Source organism: Schistocerca serialis, chromosome 5 (assembly GCF_023864345.2).
Source record: "Schistocerca serialis cubense isolate TAMUIC-IGC-003099 chromosome 5, iqSchSeri2.2, whole genome shotgun sequence".
NCBI classification, from domain to species: Eukaryota; Metazoa; Arthropoda; class Insecta; order Orthoptera; family Acrididae; genus Schistocerca; species Schistocerca serialis.
Window position 1 is genome coordinate 55,105,076 of NC_064642.1, and position 14,200 is coordinate 55,119,275.

General features: G+C 46.2%; 1 protein-coding gene across 1 annotated transcript in view; it reads right to left on the bottom strand.

Annotated features, from left to right (window-relative positions):
- Positions 1–14,200, bottom strand: part of LOC126481741 (puratrophin-1-like) — a 728,422-nt gene that overhangs the window by 559,474 nt on the left and 154,748 nt on the right. Inside the window, exon 6 of the mRNA XM_050105696.1 lies at positions 243–481. Within this exon, the coding sequence (XP_049961653.1) occupies positions 243–481 (239 nt within the window). The remainder of the gene's footprint in view (positions 1–242; positions 482–14,200) is intronic.

Genomic DNA, 14,200 nt, shown 5'->3' on the forward strand with positions numbered 1-14,200 from the left:
GTCCTCCCGAATGCGAGTCCAGTGTGCTAACCACTGCGCCACCTCGCTCGGTAACCCCAGTAGGTCCATGCTTTACCAGAACTGTATCGAAACACCTTTTGGGAATCACAGAACGCGACATCATTAATTGCTGCCTTCTGTATCTAGTGTACCAGTAGCGTGCAGTGAATTTCACAACACTGTTCCTTGTCCAGTACACGATCGTAGTCTTGTAGTATAAGATACCAGTGTAGGGTACTGACCGGACGTCCTGGGAGGCGGGCAGCCACTGCGCGCGCTGCTGGAGGCGGGCGAGCGCGGCGCCGCCGTCGGCGCGGAGCCGCGCCAGCTCGGGGTCGGCGAGCGCCTTGGCCAGCAGGCGCTGCTGCGCGTGCAGCTGGCGCCGCGACGCCAGCGCCGGGTCGCCCGCGCGCAGCTCCTGCAGCGCCGCCACCAGCCGCCGGCCGCAGCCGTGCGCGAGCGCCGTCAGCGGCTCCAGCTCCTGCCACAGCGACAGCACCGTGTCCGAGAGCTAAGACTAATTCCCACCTAACACAATCGAGTGGCGGATTTCTCCTAAATTCTCAAATTATGTTATGCTGAAATTAATTACTCCTCACACTGCAAACCTAATTAATGTTTACTATTACAAACAGTCTTGATCACGATTTATTTAACAAGGTGACCGGTTTCGACCACTACCGTGGTCATCTTCAGACCTATAAGTTGTATACAAAGCTCTAATTAGAGGGCTACATACATTAAACAGAATACATAAACTTATAAAGCTACACTCCTGGAAATTGAAATAAGAACACCGTGAATTCATTGTCCCAGGAAGGGGAAACTTTATTGACACATTCCTGGGGTCAGATACATCACATGATCACACTGACAGAACCACAGGCACATAGACACAGGCAACAGAGCATGCACAATGTCGGCACTAGTACAGTGTATATCCACCTTTCGCAGCAATGCAGGCTGCTATTCTCCCATGGAGACGATCGTAGAGATGCTGGATGTAGTCCTGTGGAACGGCTTGCCATGCCATTTCCACCTGGCGCCTCAGTTGGACCAGCGTTCATGCTGGACGTGCAGACCGCGTTAGACGACGCTTCATCCAGTCCCAAACATGCTCAATGGGGGACAGATCCGGAGATCTTGCTGGCCAGGGTAGTTGACTTACACCTTCTAGAGCACGTTGGGTGGCACGGGATACATGCGGACGTGCATTGTCCTGTTGGAACAGCAAGTTCCCTTGCCGGTCTAGGAATGGTAGAACGATGGGTTCGATGACGGTTTGGATGTACCGTGCACTATTCAGTGTCCCCTCGACGATCACCAGTGGTGTACGGCCAGTGTAGGAGATCGCTCCCCACACCATGATGCCGGGTGTTGGCCCTGTGTGCCTCGGTCGTATGCAGTCCTGATTGTGGCGCTCACCTGCACGGCGCCAAACACGCATACGACCATCATTGGCACCAAGGCAGAAGCGACTCTCATCGCTGAAGACGACACGTCTCCATTCGTCCATCCATTCACGCCTGTCGCGACACCACTGGAGGCGGGCTACACGATGTTGGGGCGTGAGCGGAAGACGGCCTAACGGTGTGCGGGACCGTAGCCCAGCTTCATGGAGACGGTTGCGAATGGTCCTCGCCGATACCCCAGGAGCAACAGTGTCCCTAATTTGCTGGGAAGTGGCGGTGCGGTCCCCTACGGCACTGCGTAGGATCCTACGGTCTTGGCGTGCATCCGTGCGTCGCTGCGGTCCGGTCCCAGGTCGACGGGCACGTGCACCTTCCGCCGACCACTGGCGACAACATCGATGTACTGTGGAGACCTCACGCCCCACGTGTTGAGCAATTCGGCGGTACGTCCACCCGGCCTCCCGCATGCCCACTATACGCCCTCGCTCAAAGTCCGTCAACTGCACCTACGGTTCACGTCAACGCTGTCGCGGCATGCTACCAGTGTTAAAGACTGCGATGGAGCTCCGTATGCCACGGCAAACTGGCTGACACTGACGGCGGCGGTGCACAAATGCTGCGCAGCTAGCGCCATTCGACGGCCAACACCGCGGTTCCTGGTGTGTCCGCTGTGCCGTGCGTGTGATCATTGCTTGTACAGCCCTCTCGCAGTGTCCGGAGCAAGTATGGTGGGTCTGACACACCGGTGTCAATGTGTTCTTTTTTCCATTTCCAGGAGTGTATAAAACGTTGAATTACCATTGAGTAGGAACCTCTTTCTGTTGGAGAATCACTACTGGAGAAACCAGTGCACGTCTTACTATATATAATGGAGGCTCCACCCACTTCTGACTGCATGATGTCATTATTAACCAATGAGTTATAAGTCGAATTACAATTTAAAATTTCTTAGTTAAAAGAACATTGTCAAGAATTAGAAATAAATACACACTAAACTTAGCTTATTAAACAGCTATTGTCAATTAAGAAGCGCTAAAAATATTTAAACATGTAGGAAAATGAACTTCGGTTTGGCAGTACATGGGTTGCCCTCTCCAGGCCTGTCAGTGAACCATTTGGAACCACTGGTTGCTGTGGTGAAGTTAGACGCCGTTGCAAAGATGAAGCAGCAGGCTTTTTTCACTGAAGTTGTTGTAAAGTCGATAGTCGAACTAGTGGTTGCCATGGTGAGGACAAACGCCAGTGCAAAGATGTGGCAGCAGGCTTCTTTCCAACGAAGTTGTTGCGAAGTAGAATGGCAAAGACTGTGGCGTCAGACGATGTATTATTGAGCAGCAACTTCTCTTTATTGAAACGAAAAGAGTAAGCTACAATAATCTGTAGCTAACATGTATACTACATGCTGCCCAAATATGATACGAAGTAGTTGTCCGTATATATGAAATATTATCTATGAAGTTGATATGTAGATTACATGAGCCTTTTTTTCATTTAATGCATTGCTATTCCTCTGTTTATATGCCAGTCATATAAGCAAATAAAAATGAAAGAATTTAAAAAATCATAAAATTATGAGCCAGTGTCAAAAATAAAACGATACGAATTAGCAATATGCAGTCTAAAAGCATAAAAGCAAAAATTCTAAAACATATAGGCTGCTGCTTCATCTTTGCAACGGCGTCTAACTTCACCATAGCAACCAGTGGTTCCAAATGGTTCACTGACAGGCCTGGAGAGGGCAACCCATGTACCGCCAAACCGAAGTTCATTTTCCTACATATTTAAATATTTTTAGCGCTTCTTAATTGACAATAGCTGTTTAATAAGCTAAGTTTAGTGTGTATTTATTTCTAATTCTTGACAATGTTCTTTTAACTAAGAAATTTTAAATTGTAATTCGACTTATAACTCATTGGTTAATAATGACATCATGCAGTCAGAAGTGGGTGGAGCCTCCATTATATATAGTAAGACGTGCACTGGTTTCTCCAGTAGTGATTCTCCAACAGAAAGAGGTTACTACTCAACGGTAATTCAACGTTTTATAGCTTTATAACTTTATGTATTCTGTTTAATGTATGTAGCCCTCTAATTAGAGCTTTGTATACAACTTATAGGTCTGAAGATGACCACAGTAGTGGTCGACACCGGTCACCTTGTTAAATAAATCGTGATCAAGACTGTTTTTAATAGTAATTATTTATAAGACATTGATCACTGCTGTTCCCATAATGCATTCAAAAGTAATTCTAATTAATGTTGATTCCATTTAATAACTGTAAAATAACTGCACTGGAGTGTGGAATTTCTAATTATCATATACATATACAAAAACACATGTGTGTCTGTGTGTGTGTTTTCCACATATCCTCCTACACCACTGGATCGTTTTCAACCAAACTTAGTACTCATCCAACTTATAATATGGAAAAGAAGTACTGCAGGTGTAACAACCACCTAGCTCCCATACAGCTGTCGGGAAATGGCGAAAAGGATTGGTGACCCCTGACATCTACGCTGTCTTGCGAGACAGACGTTTCATGTGGGTAAAGTGCGCATCATTTACGACGGCGGCCGAATTTAGGTTCGTTCTGTGCATCTGACGTCACAAAACACAGTCAGCCAATGAACAGAGAACGACAGCTCGACTGCAGTGCAGAGCACGGAGGAGTGTCTTCAGTTTTAGAAACGTTCAGTCATAAATAAAGTAATTGAACAAAATCGATGTCTTGATAACAGACTTCCTATAAAAGAAAGTTTGGAAAAAGCATTCTTTATACCAATTGCTTCATATTGTATTAATTAATTAAACCAAACAAGCAATAAGTCTCCTAATTCAGGCGATAGCAAGGAAATTCATTCTCACTAACCGCTTTTTCACAATAAAGAACAGTGGTAATTGTTTATTTCCTATTGCACTGCTCCGAAACGTAATTCATAGTCATACCAACAGTGTTTATCGGTATTTTGCGTGCTTCTTTAAACTCCTCCAGGAATTCAATTGAATGACGAGTTGCGGTAGCGTAATGGTTAAGGTGCTGCAGGCATGGTAGCTCAGTGTGTTCGGGCAGAGGGTTTAGCTACCCTCTGTAATAAAAAAAACTGAGTAAACGGATCAACGAACAACCCGAACGAGTCATCGGACGTCCGCCACGAACAAATTCAACGAACAATATAGAACAAAATGAGATTTAAAAAAATAAAAATGGTGTTGGGATTCAAAGCAAACGGTTCTGAGTTCAAACCTTATTAGATGCTTAATATTTTCTTTATTTAAAAACAATATCGAAGTGTCTTACTTCATGAATTTTATTCGTTTGAATGCAATTTTTTGAAATATCTAGTGGCAACTAAAATCGACCATACGGAAAGTATACGCTGTGGACTTTTACCTCTGCAAACTCTTCAAAATTTCGTGCAATGGCTTACCACATTTAATGCTGCACAATAACTGCGTTGAACATCGAAACAAAATTAAGTCATTTATGGGGGGGGGGGGGGGGGGGGGGAAGGTATCAGTCAAGAAGATGTGTAAAAATCAAATTTCTGGGCCAAATAGTTTTTGTGAAATCGAATGACAAGTTTGTCAAAGCAGTCGGAACACCATGTGTCTGCACTGGCGAGCAGTGCAGTGATGACAAAACCGCGCACAGCGCGGAATGCGGGGAGCACGTCTCTGTAGCAGCGAAAGGGTTAACGCGGCCGTGGTGGCTTTACTTCATATACTGCGTCCTCTCCCCTAAACGTAAGTTCGCGAACTATTCTATACTACGACGCTGCTTCGCTTGGCGCGTGCAACTGGCAACGCCGCAATATCCCGCGTCTGGGCGGGCATGCGCGAGCCGCCAAGATAAAAGAATTGAACTATAGTATTGGCATATGTTCCAGAGATATATGGGCAAATGGGCACAGCTGAGAAGAGAGAGAGACGACAGAGAGGGGGGGGGGGGGGGGAAGGAGGGGACGAGTACTGAGCGATGGGTTCTGAGATGGAAAGGGGAAGGATGAGATGGACAGATGGAGCTGGGACTAGGAGATTGACAGAGCAAAATGTGGAGGAGGAACTGGAGAGACAGAAAGGAGGAGGAGGACAGACATGGGGGACAACGAGATGGTCACAGAGGAGGAGATCAACAAAGAGAGGGAGAAGGAGGGGGACATGTACGAGGCATGAGGAAAATGGAGAGAAGTAGTGGGGAGATGGAAATGAAACAGAGGGAGGAAGAGATGGACAGGGGGCAGGAGATGGGGCAGAGAGAGTGGGAGGAGTTGGACAGAGGTACAGGGGAGGAGGAGGATATCGACAGAAATAGGGTGAGAAACAGACGAACAGAGACAGGCAGAGAATGACATGTACAGAGAGAGGACAGAGGATGAGATGGACAGACAGAGGGAACGGAAGAGGAGATGGACAGAGATAGGAGAGAGGAGAAAAATATGGACAGAGATATGGGGATGATGAAGAGTAATGCAGCCAAGAAAAATTCCAGTTCATTCCTCCTTTTCTTTCTTAATTTTCCGACGATATGTTTTCAGTGGAGCGATATATAAATAAATGGTCATTGAAAAGATCTATTCTGCTCATATTACATTAATTTCTCTTCCGTTGCTAAACTCTTGATTGAGGTATATGTAACGGAATACCAATAGCGAGCAGAAAAATTGCGACTAGAGCGCACATCACACAATATGGAAACAATTTTCTAGTAGTTGAGCGTAATAGATCTCCCTTTTCAGAAAGGAGATGTAGTAACATTGCCTCAGCTTTGTTTCGGAAAACTGGTTCTATATGTCATGTGAAAAGTAATAATAAGCAATAACTTATAAGTTAGAACGTAAGTCAACAGAAATACATGCTTTTGATTTAGTCAGTGCCTGCCAGAGTCCGAAAACAAAAGAAATTGGGAAATTTTTAATTTATTTCGTCGCGTCTAGTCTGTGTCGCGCGTCGGCTCGCCGCCACATAATCTCCGCGTACAGCGGAGATGGCTGGCGCAGACGATTCCGTTCTACACCGTGCTGCTGTCGCCGACATCGAAGGGTTAATGAGAAACGCCATGAATGTGGATTTATATCAGAACAGTTATTTGCGAATAAGCCACTCAGATCTTCGCAAAGTACTGAAAGGTAGGCATCTGCCTGCCGTCCTTTGTGCCAGTGTTTATTTAATTCTCTTCCTGGCTCTGAGCACTATGGGACTTAACATCTGTGGTCATCAGTCCCCTAGAACTTAGAACTACTTAAACCTAACTAACCTAAGGACATCACACACATCCATGCCCGAGGCAGGATTCGAACCTGCGACCGTAGCAGTCGCGCGGTTCCGGACTGAGCGCCTTAACCGCGAGACCACCGCGGCCGACAATTCTCTTCCTGTGGACTTCCTCTCTTCAGACTATGTCGTTCCAGTCTCCTTTTTGGTTTTTCCTCTTGGTCAGCTTATTATTTGTGAATTTTGGAGCTGAATATTTCGCTGTCTGGTGCAAGTTCTGCCAATTTCTGATCAGTTTTCATCATGCCAGTCAATTTCATCGTGTCCGTTTTCGGTATACTCCTCTTATCAAAGAAATCGACTACTTGTTTTGTAAATCTGGCTGGATTCATTCTTTCAATACATTCATGGAATTTGCGATTTTTATTGGCGTATTCGCGTTGATTTGCTGATTGACTCTGAGTCGGCATTCTTCGCCTGCAAATTTTGGGCCTGGAATTTTTCTTACGATTCTGCATTCTCTTTTCTCAAAGTTTTCAGTGACTATTCTCCTGTTCAAAATTAGCGTTTCTGATCTATACACGCATTCTGGTTTAATGACTGTACTGTAGTGTCTCAGTTTTGTGTGTTCGCAGATAAATTTTTCGTTGTAGTCATTTTGACGAAGTTGCTATGCAGTTTCCATCTTTTGGCATCTAATTTCGTTTGCTCTTGTTTCGATTCCACTTTGCTGAGTGGTTTCACCGAGATGCGTAAACTGTGAAACTCGTTCAGTTGTGCCATATCTCGTTTCCAGGGATGCTTGTTTGCTGCGGGTCGCGTACGCTGTCTATTCAAAAGACACCTAGAGACAGAGTTTTTCTGTACTTTGTTTCGAGAGTACAATCTGATTTTGGACTGATGAAATGTCACGAGTTAATATAGGCAAATGGTCTGATATATATTACGTAGTAAAAACCGTACACTTGCCTTATATCATGTAATTGTTCTGCAATTGATGTCGCTGTCCAACAGATGAAGAGGTGCTATGTATGAGAAATCGGAGCACCCAAAAGTCGAAGCGACCCCTTTCAAGTTAGGGAGAGGAAGGGAGACTAGCCAGTCGTGCGCGTGGGAGTAAGCAGAGAAAGAGACAGGGGGAGGGGGGGAGTGGGGACAATGACGGCACTTTGGGAGGAACCACTAACTTGTACACGTACGTGTTTATTAAGTGTCGCTGGGCACAAAAGGGCCTGTCGAGGTAATGATTTAAATGAGAGTAATAACGTGCCGCCTAATGTCGTAAACAGGGGGTGCCGGCACCGCGGCGGCGCAAGTGAAAACGGAGCTCGTTTAGGGCGCAAGTGGAACGGCAGGGGCGTGGCCCGCAGGCCAGGGGGCGGTCACGTGGCCCCGCAGAACACAGTCATCCGGGCACGGCGCTTGACCCTTAATAAGCCCGTCCGTCTGCTCGTCCATCACATTACGGCGTCATTAAGCGCGCGCCACACAGGACTGCAGCCTGCGTTTACGAGTCGCTCCGAGATTTCTCCGGTAATTGCCGATGCTCTGCCTATTCTCTTAGAATCGCACGACGAAAGTCGAGAGGCCATCGCTAAATCTTAGGAACTACGCTGTTGGGAATAATACAGGATATTGTAAACACATACAATACTTTCAATGTCGATAGCTACACTGCCGGAACAGAAATGTAACACCCCAAAGGACAAGTTCATTCTATCGATAAGTAATGTGACAGGTAGTTCATCATTGTACGAGTATACGGTAAAAAAAATTAGACCAACTGAAACGCTTTTTTCACAGTACAGGCTGTCCAGAAAGTTGCATCAGTAGACAAAAAACATGAAATGAAGTGACTGTATGGCATTGTTGTCCAGGAGGCCCCGTCCGGGGGACTTCGACCGCCGGGTTGCAAGTCTTATTTCAGGCCGGCCAGAGTGGCCGAGCGGTTCTAGGCGCTACAGTCTGGAACCGCGCGATTGCTACGGTCGCAGGTTCGAATCCTGCCTCGGGCATGGATGTGTGTGATGTCCTTAAGTTAGTTAGGTTTAAGTAGTTCTAGGTTCTAGGGGACTGATGACCACAGCAGTTAAGTCCCATAGTGCTCAGAGCCATTTTTTTTCTTATTTCAGGTAACGCCATATCGGGCGACTTCTATAATAGTTATACAAATTAACCCACCACCTTAGTGATTAGTGGGTCCTCATGTTAATACAATATTGTATGTTATCAGCAGCTATTATTGTTATTACAATGTTAAAATATTTGTTTATGAGCTACAGACAGTGTGAAAAAGTACATGTTAATAGACAGATTACAGTTGTTAATCTATACGCTACCACCTAGTTGTTAATTTTCCTACCTACTTTTTCAAAAATGGCTCTGAGCACTATGGGACTCAACTGCTGAGGTCATTAGTCCCCTAGAACTTAGAACTAGTTAAACCTAACTAACCTAAGGACATCACAAACATCCATGCCCGAGGCAGGATTCGAACCTGTGACCGTAGCGGTCTTGCGGTTCCAGACTGCAGCGCCTGTAACCGCACGGCCACTTCGGCCGGCTACCTACTTCTTAATTCCTAACTGCGTGCAGCGTTACAGGTGTGTGAGCCTGGATATAAACAAACTTCAAGGCCCTGCTCATCGAGCTAATTCCGATGAGCGTGCCCCTATCACCACGCAGGCCAAAATTGCTTGTCGCTGCAGGTTCCTAATTTAGTATCTACTTCTAATCCTACTAAGTACTGTACTAACCTACGTCAAATCCGGTGCTGTCTTAGTCAAGAATAGGTGTACCCCGGTCCCCCTAGTCCTGCACGTGGTGGGCGACTTGCGCGTCTGTGATGATCAGGACAACACAACAGCCTGTCCACGGGCGGAGAAAATCTCCAACCCAGCCGGTAATCGAAGAAGGCCCGCGGCATGTAGGCAAGCACGTTACGACTCACTTAACCAGGCGCACGCATCAACACACAGTGTATTCCCCTCTGGCGGCAACGGAGGTGTGTATTCTTGGGTGCAACCCATTACAAAGGTGCTGGATGACGCCTCGCGATAGTGTCCGAAGCGTATTGCGCCTTTTGTTGCGGTTCGGCAATTTTTCTAGCAGGCTCTGGAGAACGAGTAATTGTCCGCTTCACCATGTCCCACAGTTGTTGAACTGGCGACAGATCCGGCTATCTCGCTGGCCCATTCAGTGGTTATACACCACAGAGAAACACGTTACGTCGCAGAAGCTGTTTGTGCACGTGCACTGCCCTGCTGTAAAAGCACATCATCTTCCTGTCGACGAAATGGGGATAACAAAACGTACAATGTAGCGGGCGCTGGTTACTTTACGCTGTAGAAACACCAAATGTGATCGCGAGTTGTTACTGACGGGTCGCCACACAATGGGGTGGGACACGAATGTCGTGCGTCAGTACACTACAGAATACCCCGGTCAACATGTCTACGCCGTACACGTCGCTCGTATGCACGCAGAACCTCTTCTCATCACGGAAGACAATAGAGAGAGATTCCACTCTCTAGTTGACTCTTTTCACAACACCACGTCAGCCGTGTTTGGTGGAGTCATGGCGTCGGTGGTTGCCTGGCTGAAAGCAGACGCGATCTTAGCACTGTTGCAAGCTGACGGTTCCCAATGTCCTCGGTGACAGAGCACGTGCAACACACAGCGTTTCCTGGATGCTGTCCGTTGCGGCACCGTTGATCGCACAGTGCATCTATCCTGACGTGCATGTTTAGTACGCGGACGCCCAGATGCTGGTCTACGAGTGCGGGGGTGTTGCACACACCACTGCAGAAGGCAGCGACGCGTCACAGAAATGTTGTGCCGAACACGTGCTCCTATCCCCTTAATGCGTCCATCCTTCTACATCTACATATACATCCATATTCCGCAAGCCACCTGTCGGTATGTGGCGGAGGTTACCTAGACTACCTCTATCGGTTCTCCCTTCTATTCCAGTCGCATTGTTCGTGGAAAGAAAGATTGTCGGTATGCCTCTGTGTGGGCTCTAATCTCTCTTATTTTATCCTCATGCTCTCTTCGCGAGATGTAGGAGGGAGCTATAGACTGCTTGACTCCTCGGTGAAGGTATGTTCTGGAAACTTCAACAAAAGCCCGTCCAGAGCAACTGAGCGTCTCTCTTGCAGAGTCTTCCACTGGAGTTTATCTATCATCTCCGTAACGCTTTCGCGATTACTAAATGATCCTGTGACGAAGCGCGCTGCTCTCCGTTGGATCTTCTCTATCTCTTCTATCAACCCTATCTGGTACGGATCCCACACCAGTGAGCTGTATTCAAGCAGTGGGCGAACAAGTGTACTGTAATCTACTTTCTTTGCTTTCGGACTGCATTTCTTTAGGATTCTTCCAACGAATCTCAGTCTGGCATGTGCTTTACCGACGATTAATTTTATATGGTCATTCCACTTAAAACCACTCCTAATGCCTACTCCCAGATAATTTATGGAATTCACTGCTTCCAGTTGCTGACCTGCTATATAGTAGCTAAATGATAAAGGATCTTTCTTTCTATGTATTCGCAGCACATTGTCTACATTGAGATTCAATTGCCATTCCCTGCACCATGCGTCAATTCTTTGCAGATCCTCCTGCATTTCTGTACAATTTTCCACTGTTACAACCCCTCGATATGTTACACCATCATCCGCAAAAAGTCTCAGTGTCTCACGCTTCAGTGGCTGCAAAATACAGCAACTTTCATTTCTGGCTCTGTTAGCACGTTTCTAGACACAGGTAATCCGTGTAAGACACCGGAGAGCAAAGTGCCAAAAGCCCCGACATAGATCCAGCGAGCAGTCGCAAGAAATCAATCAAAAAATCCTTAAGGGGCTCCGGAAAGGCTCAAAATCATGAAAAGTTCAATTTTTACTTTTTTGCGTTTTCTGAATCTGCAGACTATTACCTTTTAATAGATATATAATTTATTCAATTCCGAAGACTACAACTATTTTTAAATTTTTTTTTGAAATGTGTTCTACATGAGCGTGACCCACTGTGGCGCTGTTAAACTGCTGTCAAATGGTGTTATTATTAACGTCCGTGTTCATCAGGTACATTTTAGTGATGTGAGATAAAGTATGTGTTGTGGCTAACCTGTGATGGTTCAATATATATCGCTGGTGTGATTGCCGATTGTTTCATGTTTATTTACTCTGTCGTTACCTCGAAAATATTCGTAATTAATTCTGTTTCTTGAGTCTCTGTTTTGTTGAAGTATAATAATGAGTAAAAGTAAAGTTATTAGAAATCCTCTGAAGGCTTTTAAGAAAAGGAGAAATGTTGGAAAGCCAAAGGTATGTGTTATTACTGTAAACAATAAAGACGATAACCAAGTGAGTGAACCTAGCCTCTCAAGTACACCTGCCCATAGCAGTCAAAATGGGAAAGAAAATACTTCACAGAAGAAGCTTGGTTCAATGAGTGAAAACTATGAATGTTTTATGGACGAATAGGATGTGAATGATATATTTGATATGTCGGTTCTCAAAGGAATTTTTTCAAACTGTGTAAGATGTATTCATTGTAGTGAAGCTGGTCTGGAACTCTCCATAATAAAGCACGTAGGACTTGCTAGTGAAATACAACTGAAATGTGATAAGTGTTCATACATGACCACCTTTTGGAACAGTGTTGCAGTAACTGCAACTGAAGAAAATGGTAGCAAAATCTACGAACACAACAACGAGCGATGCTTGCTGTAGACAAGGAACGCCTTCGGGCTGCAGACAGGGCTGTAAAGAGTCTAGAAATACAAGCAAGAGTAAACAGGAGGAGGAACAAGAGGAAGCTGGAGGAGGAGTTTGCAGAGGATGAAGATAATCCATCCTATGGACCTGGAATACACTAAAAAGTTAATCCAATCTTTGTCGCTCGATTCCCAAAACTTTTATTTTCTTATACTAATTACCTGTTTTCTAAGGATTTTCCAAACATATTTGTTTCAAACTTTCAGTAAATGTTACACAGTACCTTCTGCATAATTTAACACAGCCTTTTTCCAAAAAACTGTATATTTTTGAATATATAAATAAAAAATTGCAAAAAAATGTAGTGAATTTTCATTACAATTGAAAAAAATCATCTTTAATAACTGAACTAAAATTTTGTAAAATCCCTGTGTTAAGTTGTAGCCCATATTCCAATAAATAATCTGTAAAAAGTTCAACTTCCTACCTCAAATACTTTGTGAGGAAAGATGTAATTTATAAGCGTTATTTTAACATTGCAAGTATAGGGCGTTCCGGAGCCCCTTAAGCGGCGCCAAAGAGAGAAAAGGCAGGAAGTGTGTCATTGTGCAGAAATTGGCTGGGTATCTGGACTTTCCAAAACGTGAATGAGAACGCGTGTAGCCGCAGAAGCTATGCGAGTGGTTCAGTGCGGCCCCTTTTTGCGTTTAGGTGCCGTGTCGCTGGCGAGGTGCGGTGCGAGATGAAAGACGACGCCGGCGGGGTACGTCTGCGCTAACGGCGGCAAGTGGCGACGCGGCCGCCGCCGACGCCGCCCCCGCGCACTGGACCGTGACGGCGCGGCCGCGGGGCCGGCGAGAAAGCAGCCGTAATGGCCCGCAATTAAGCGCGGGGTTGGCAGGTGGCCGCCTGCACGCGGCTCCGCCCAGTTGGGCCGGCCGCTCCGCGGGCTGCGGGCGCGTCGCGTCTGCTGATTAACGAGCTGCGAGCACCTAATTGAAAAACCGTATCGCAGGACCGATACGCCCGCGGGTGCCGAACGATGCTTTCCTTCCGAGAACTCGGGAGCTCATTGGGCAAGCACCGCCTCTCTGGTCTCGCGGTTAGCACACTAGACAGCTGAAGCTCAGGTTCCAGAAAAGACAGATATCTGTCGAGAATGTTCCACCTTCTTGTCTCAGAACCAGTACACCATCTCAAGGTGAAAACCGGTTCATGGAACTAGTAGCTATTTCAAAGAAGTGACTGGTTGGAGTTTTATGTACACTACTGGCCATTAAAATTGCTGCACCACGAAGACGACGTGCTACAGACGCGAAATTTTAGTCAGGAAGAACAAGCTGTGATATGCAAATGATTAGATTTTCATAGCATTCACCCAAGGTTGGCGCAGGTGGCGACACCTACAACGTGCTGACATGAGGAAAGTTTCCAACCGATTTCTCATACACAATCAGCAGTTGACCGGCGTTGCCTGGCGAAACGTTCTTGTGATGCCTCGTGTAAGGAGGAGAAATGCATACCATCACGTTTCCGACTTTGATAAAGGTCGGATTGTAACCGCGATTGCGGTTTACCGTATCGCGACATTGCTGCTCGCGTTGGTCGAGATCCAATGGCTGTTAGCAGAATATGGAATCGGTGGGTTCAGGAGGGTAACACTGAACGGCCTCGTATCACTAGCAGTCGAGATGACAGGCATCTTATCCGCACGGCTGTAACGGATCGTGCAGCCACGTCTCGATCCATGAGTCAACAGATGGGGACGTTTGCAAGACAACAACCGTCTGCACGAACAGTTCGACGACGTTTGCAGCAGCATGGGCTATCAGCTCGGAGACCATGGCTGCGGTTAC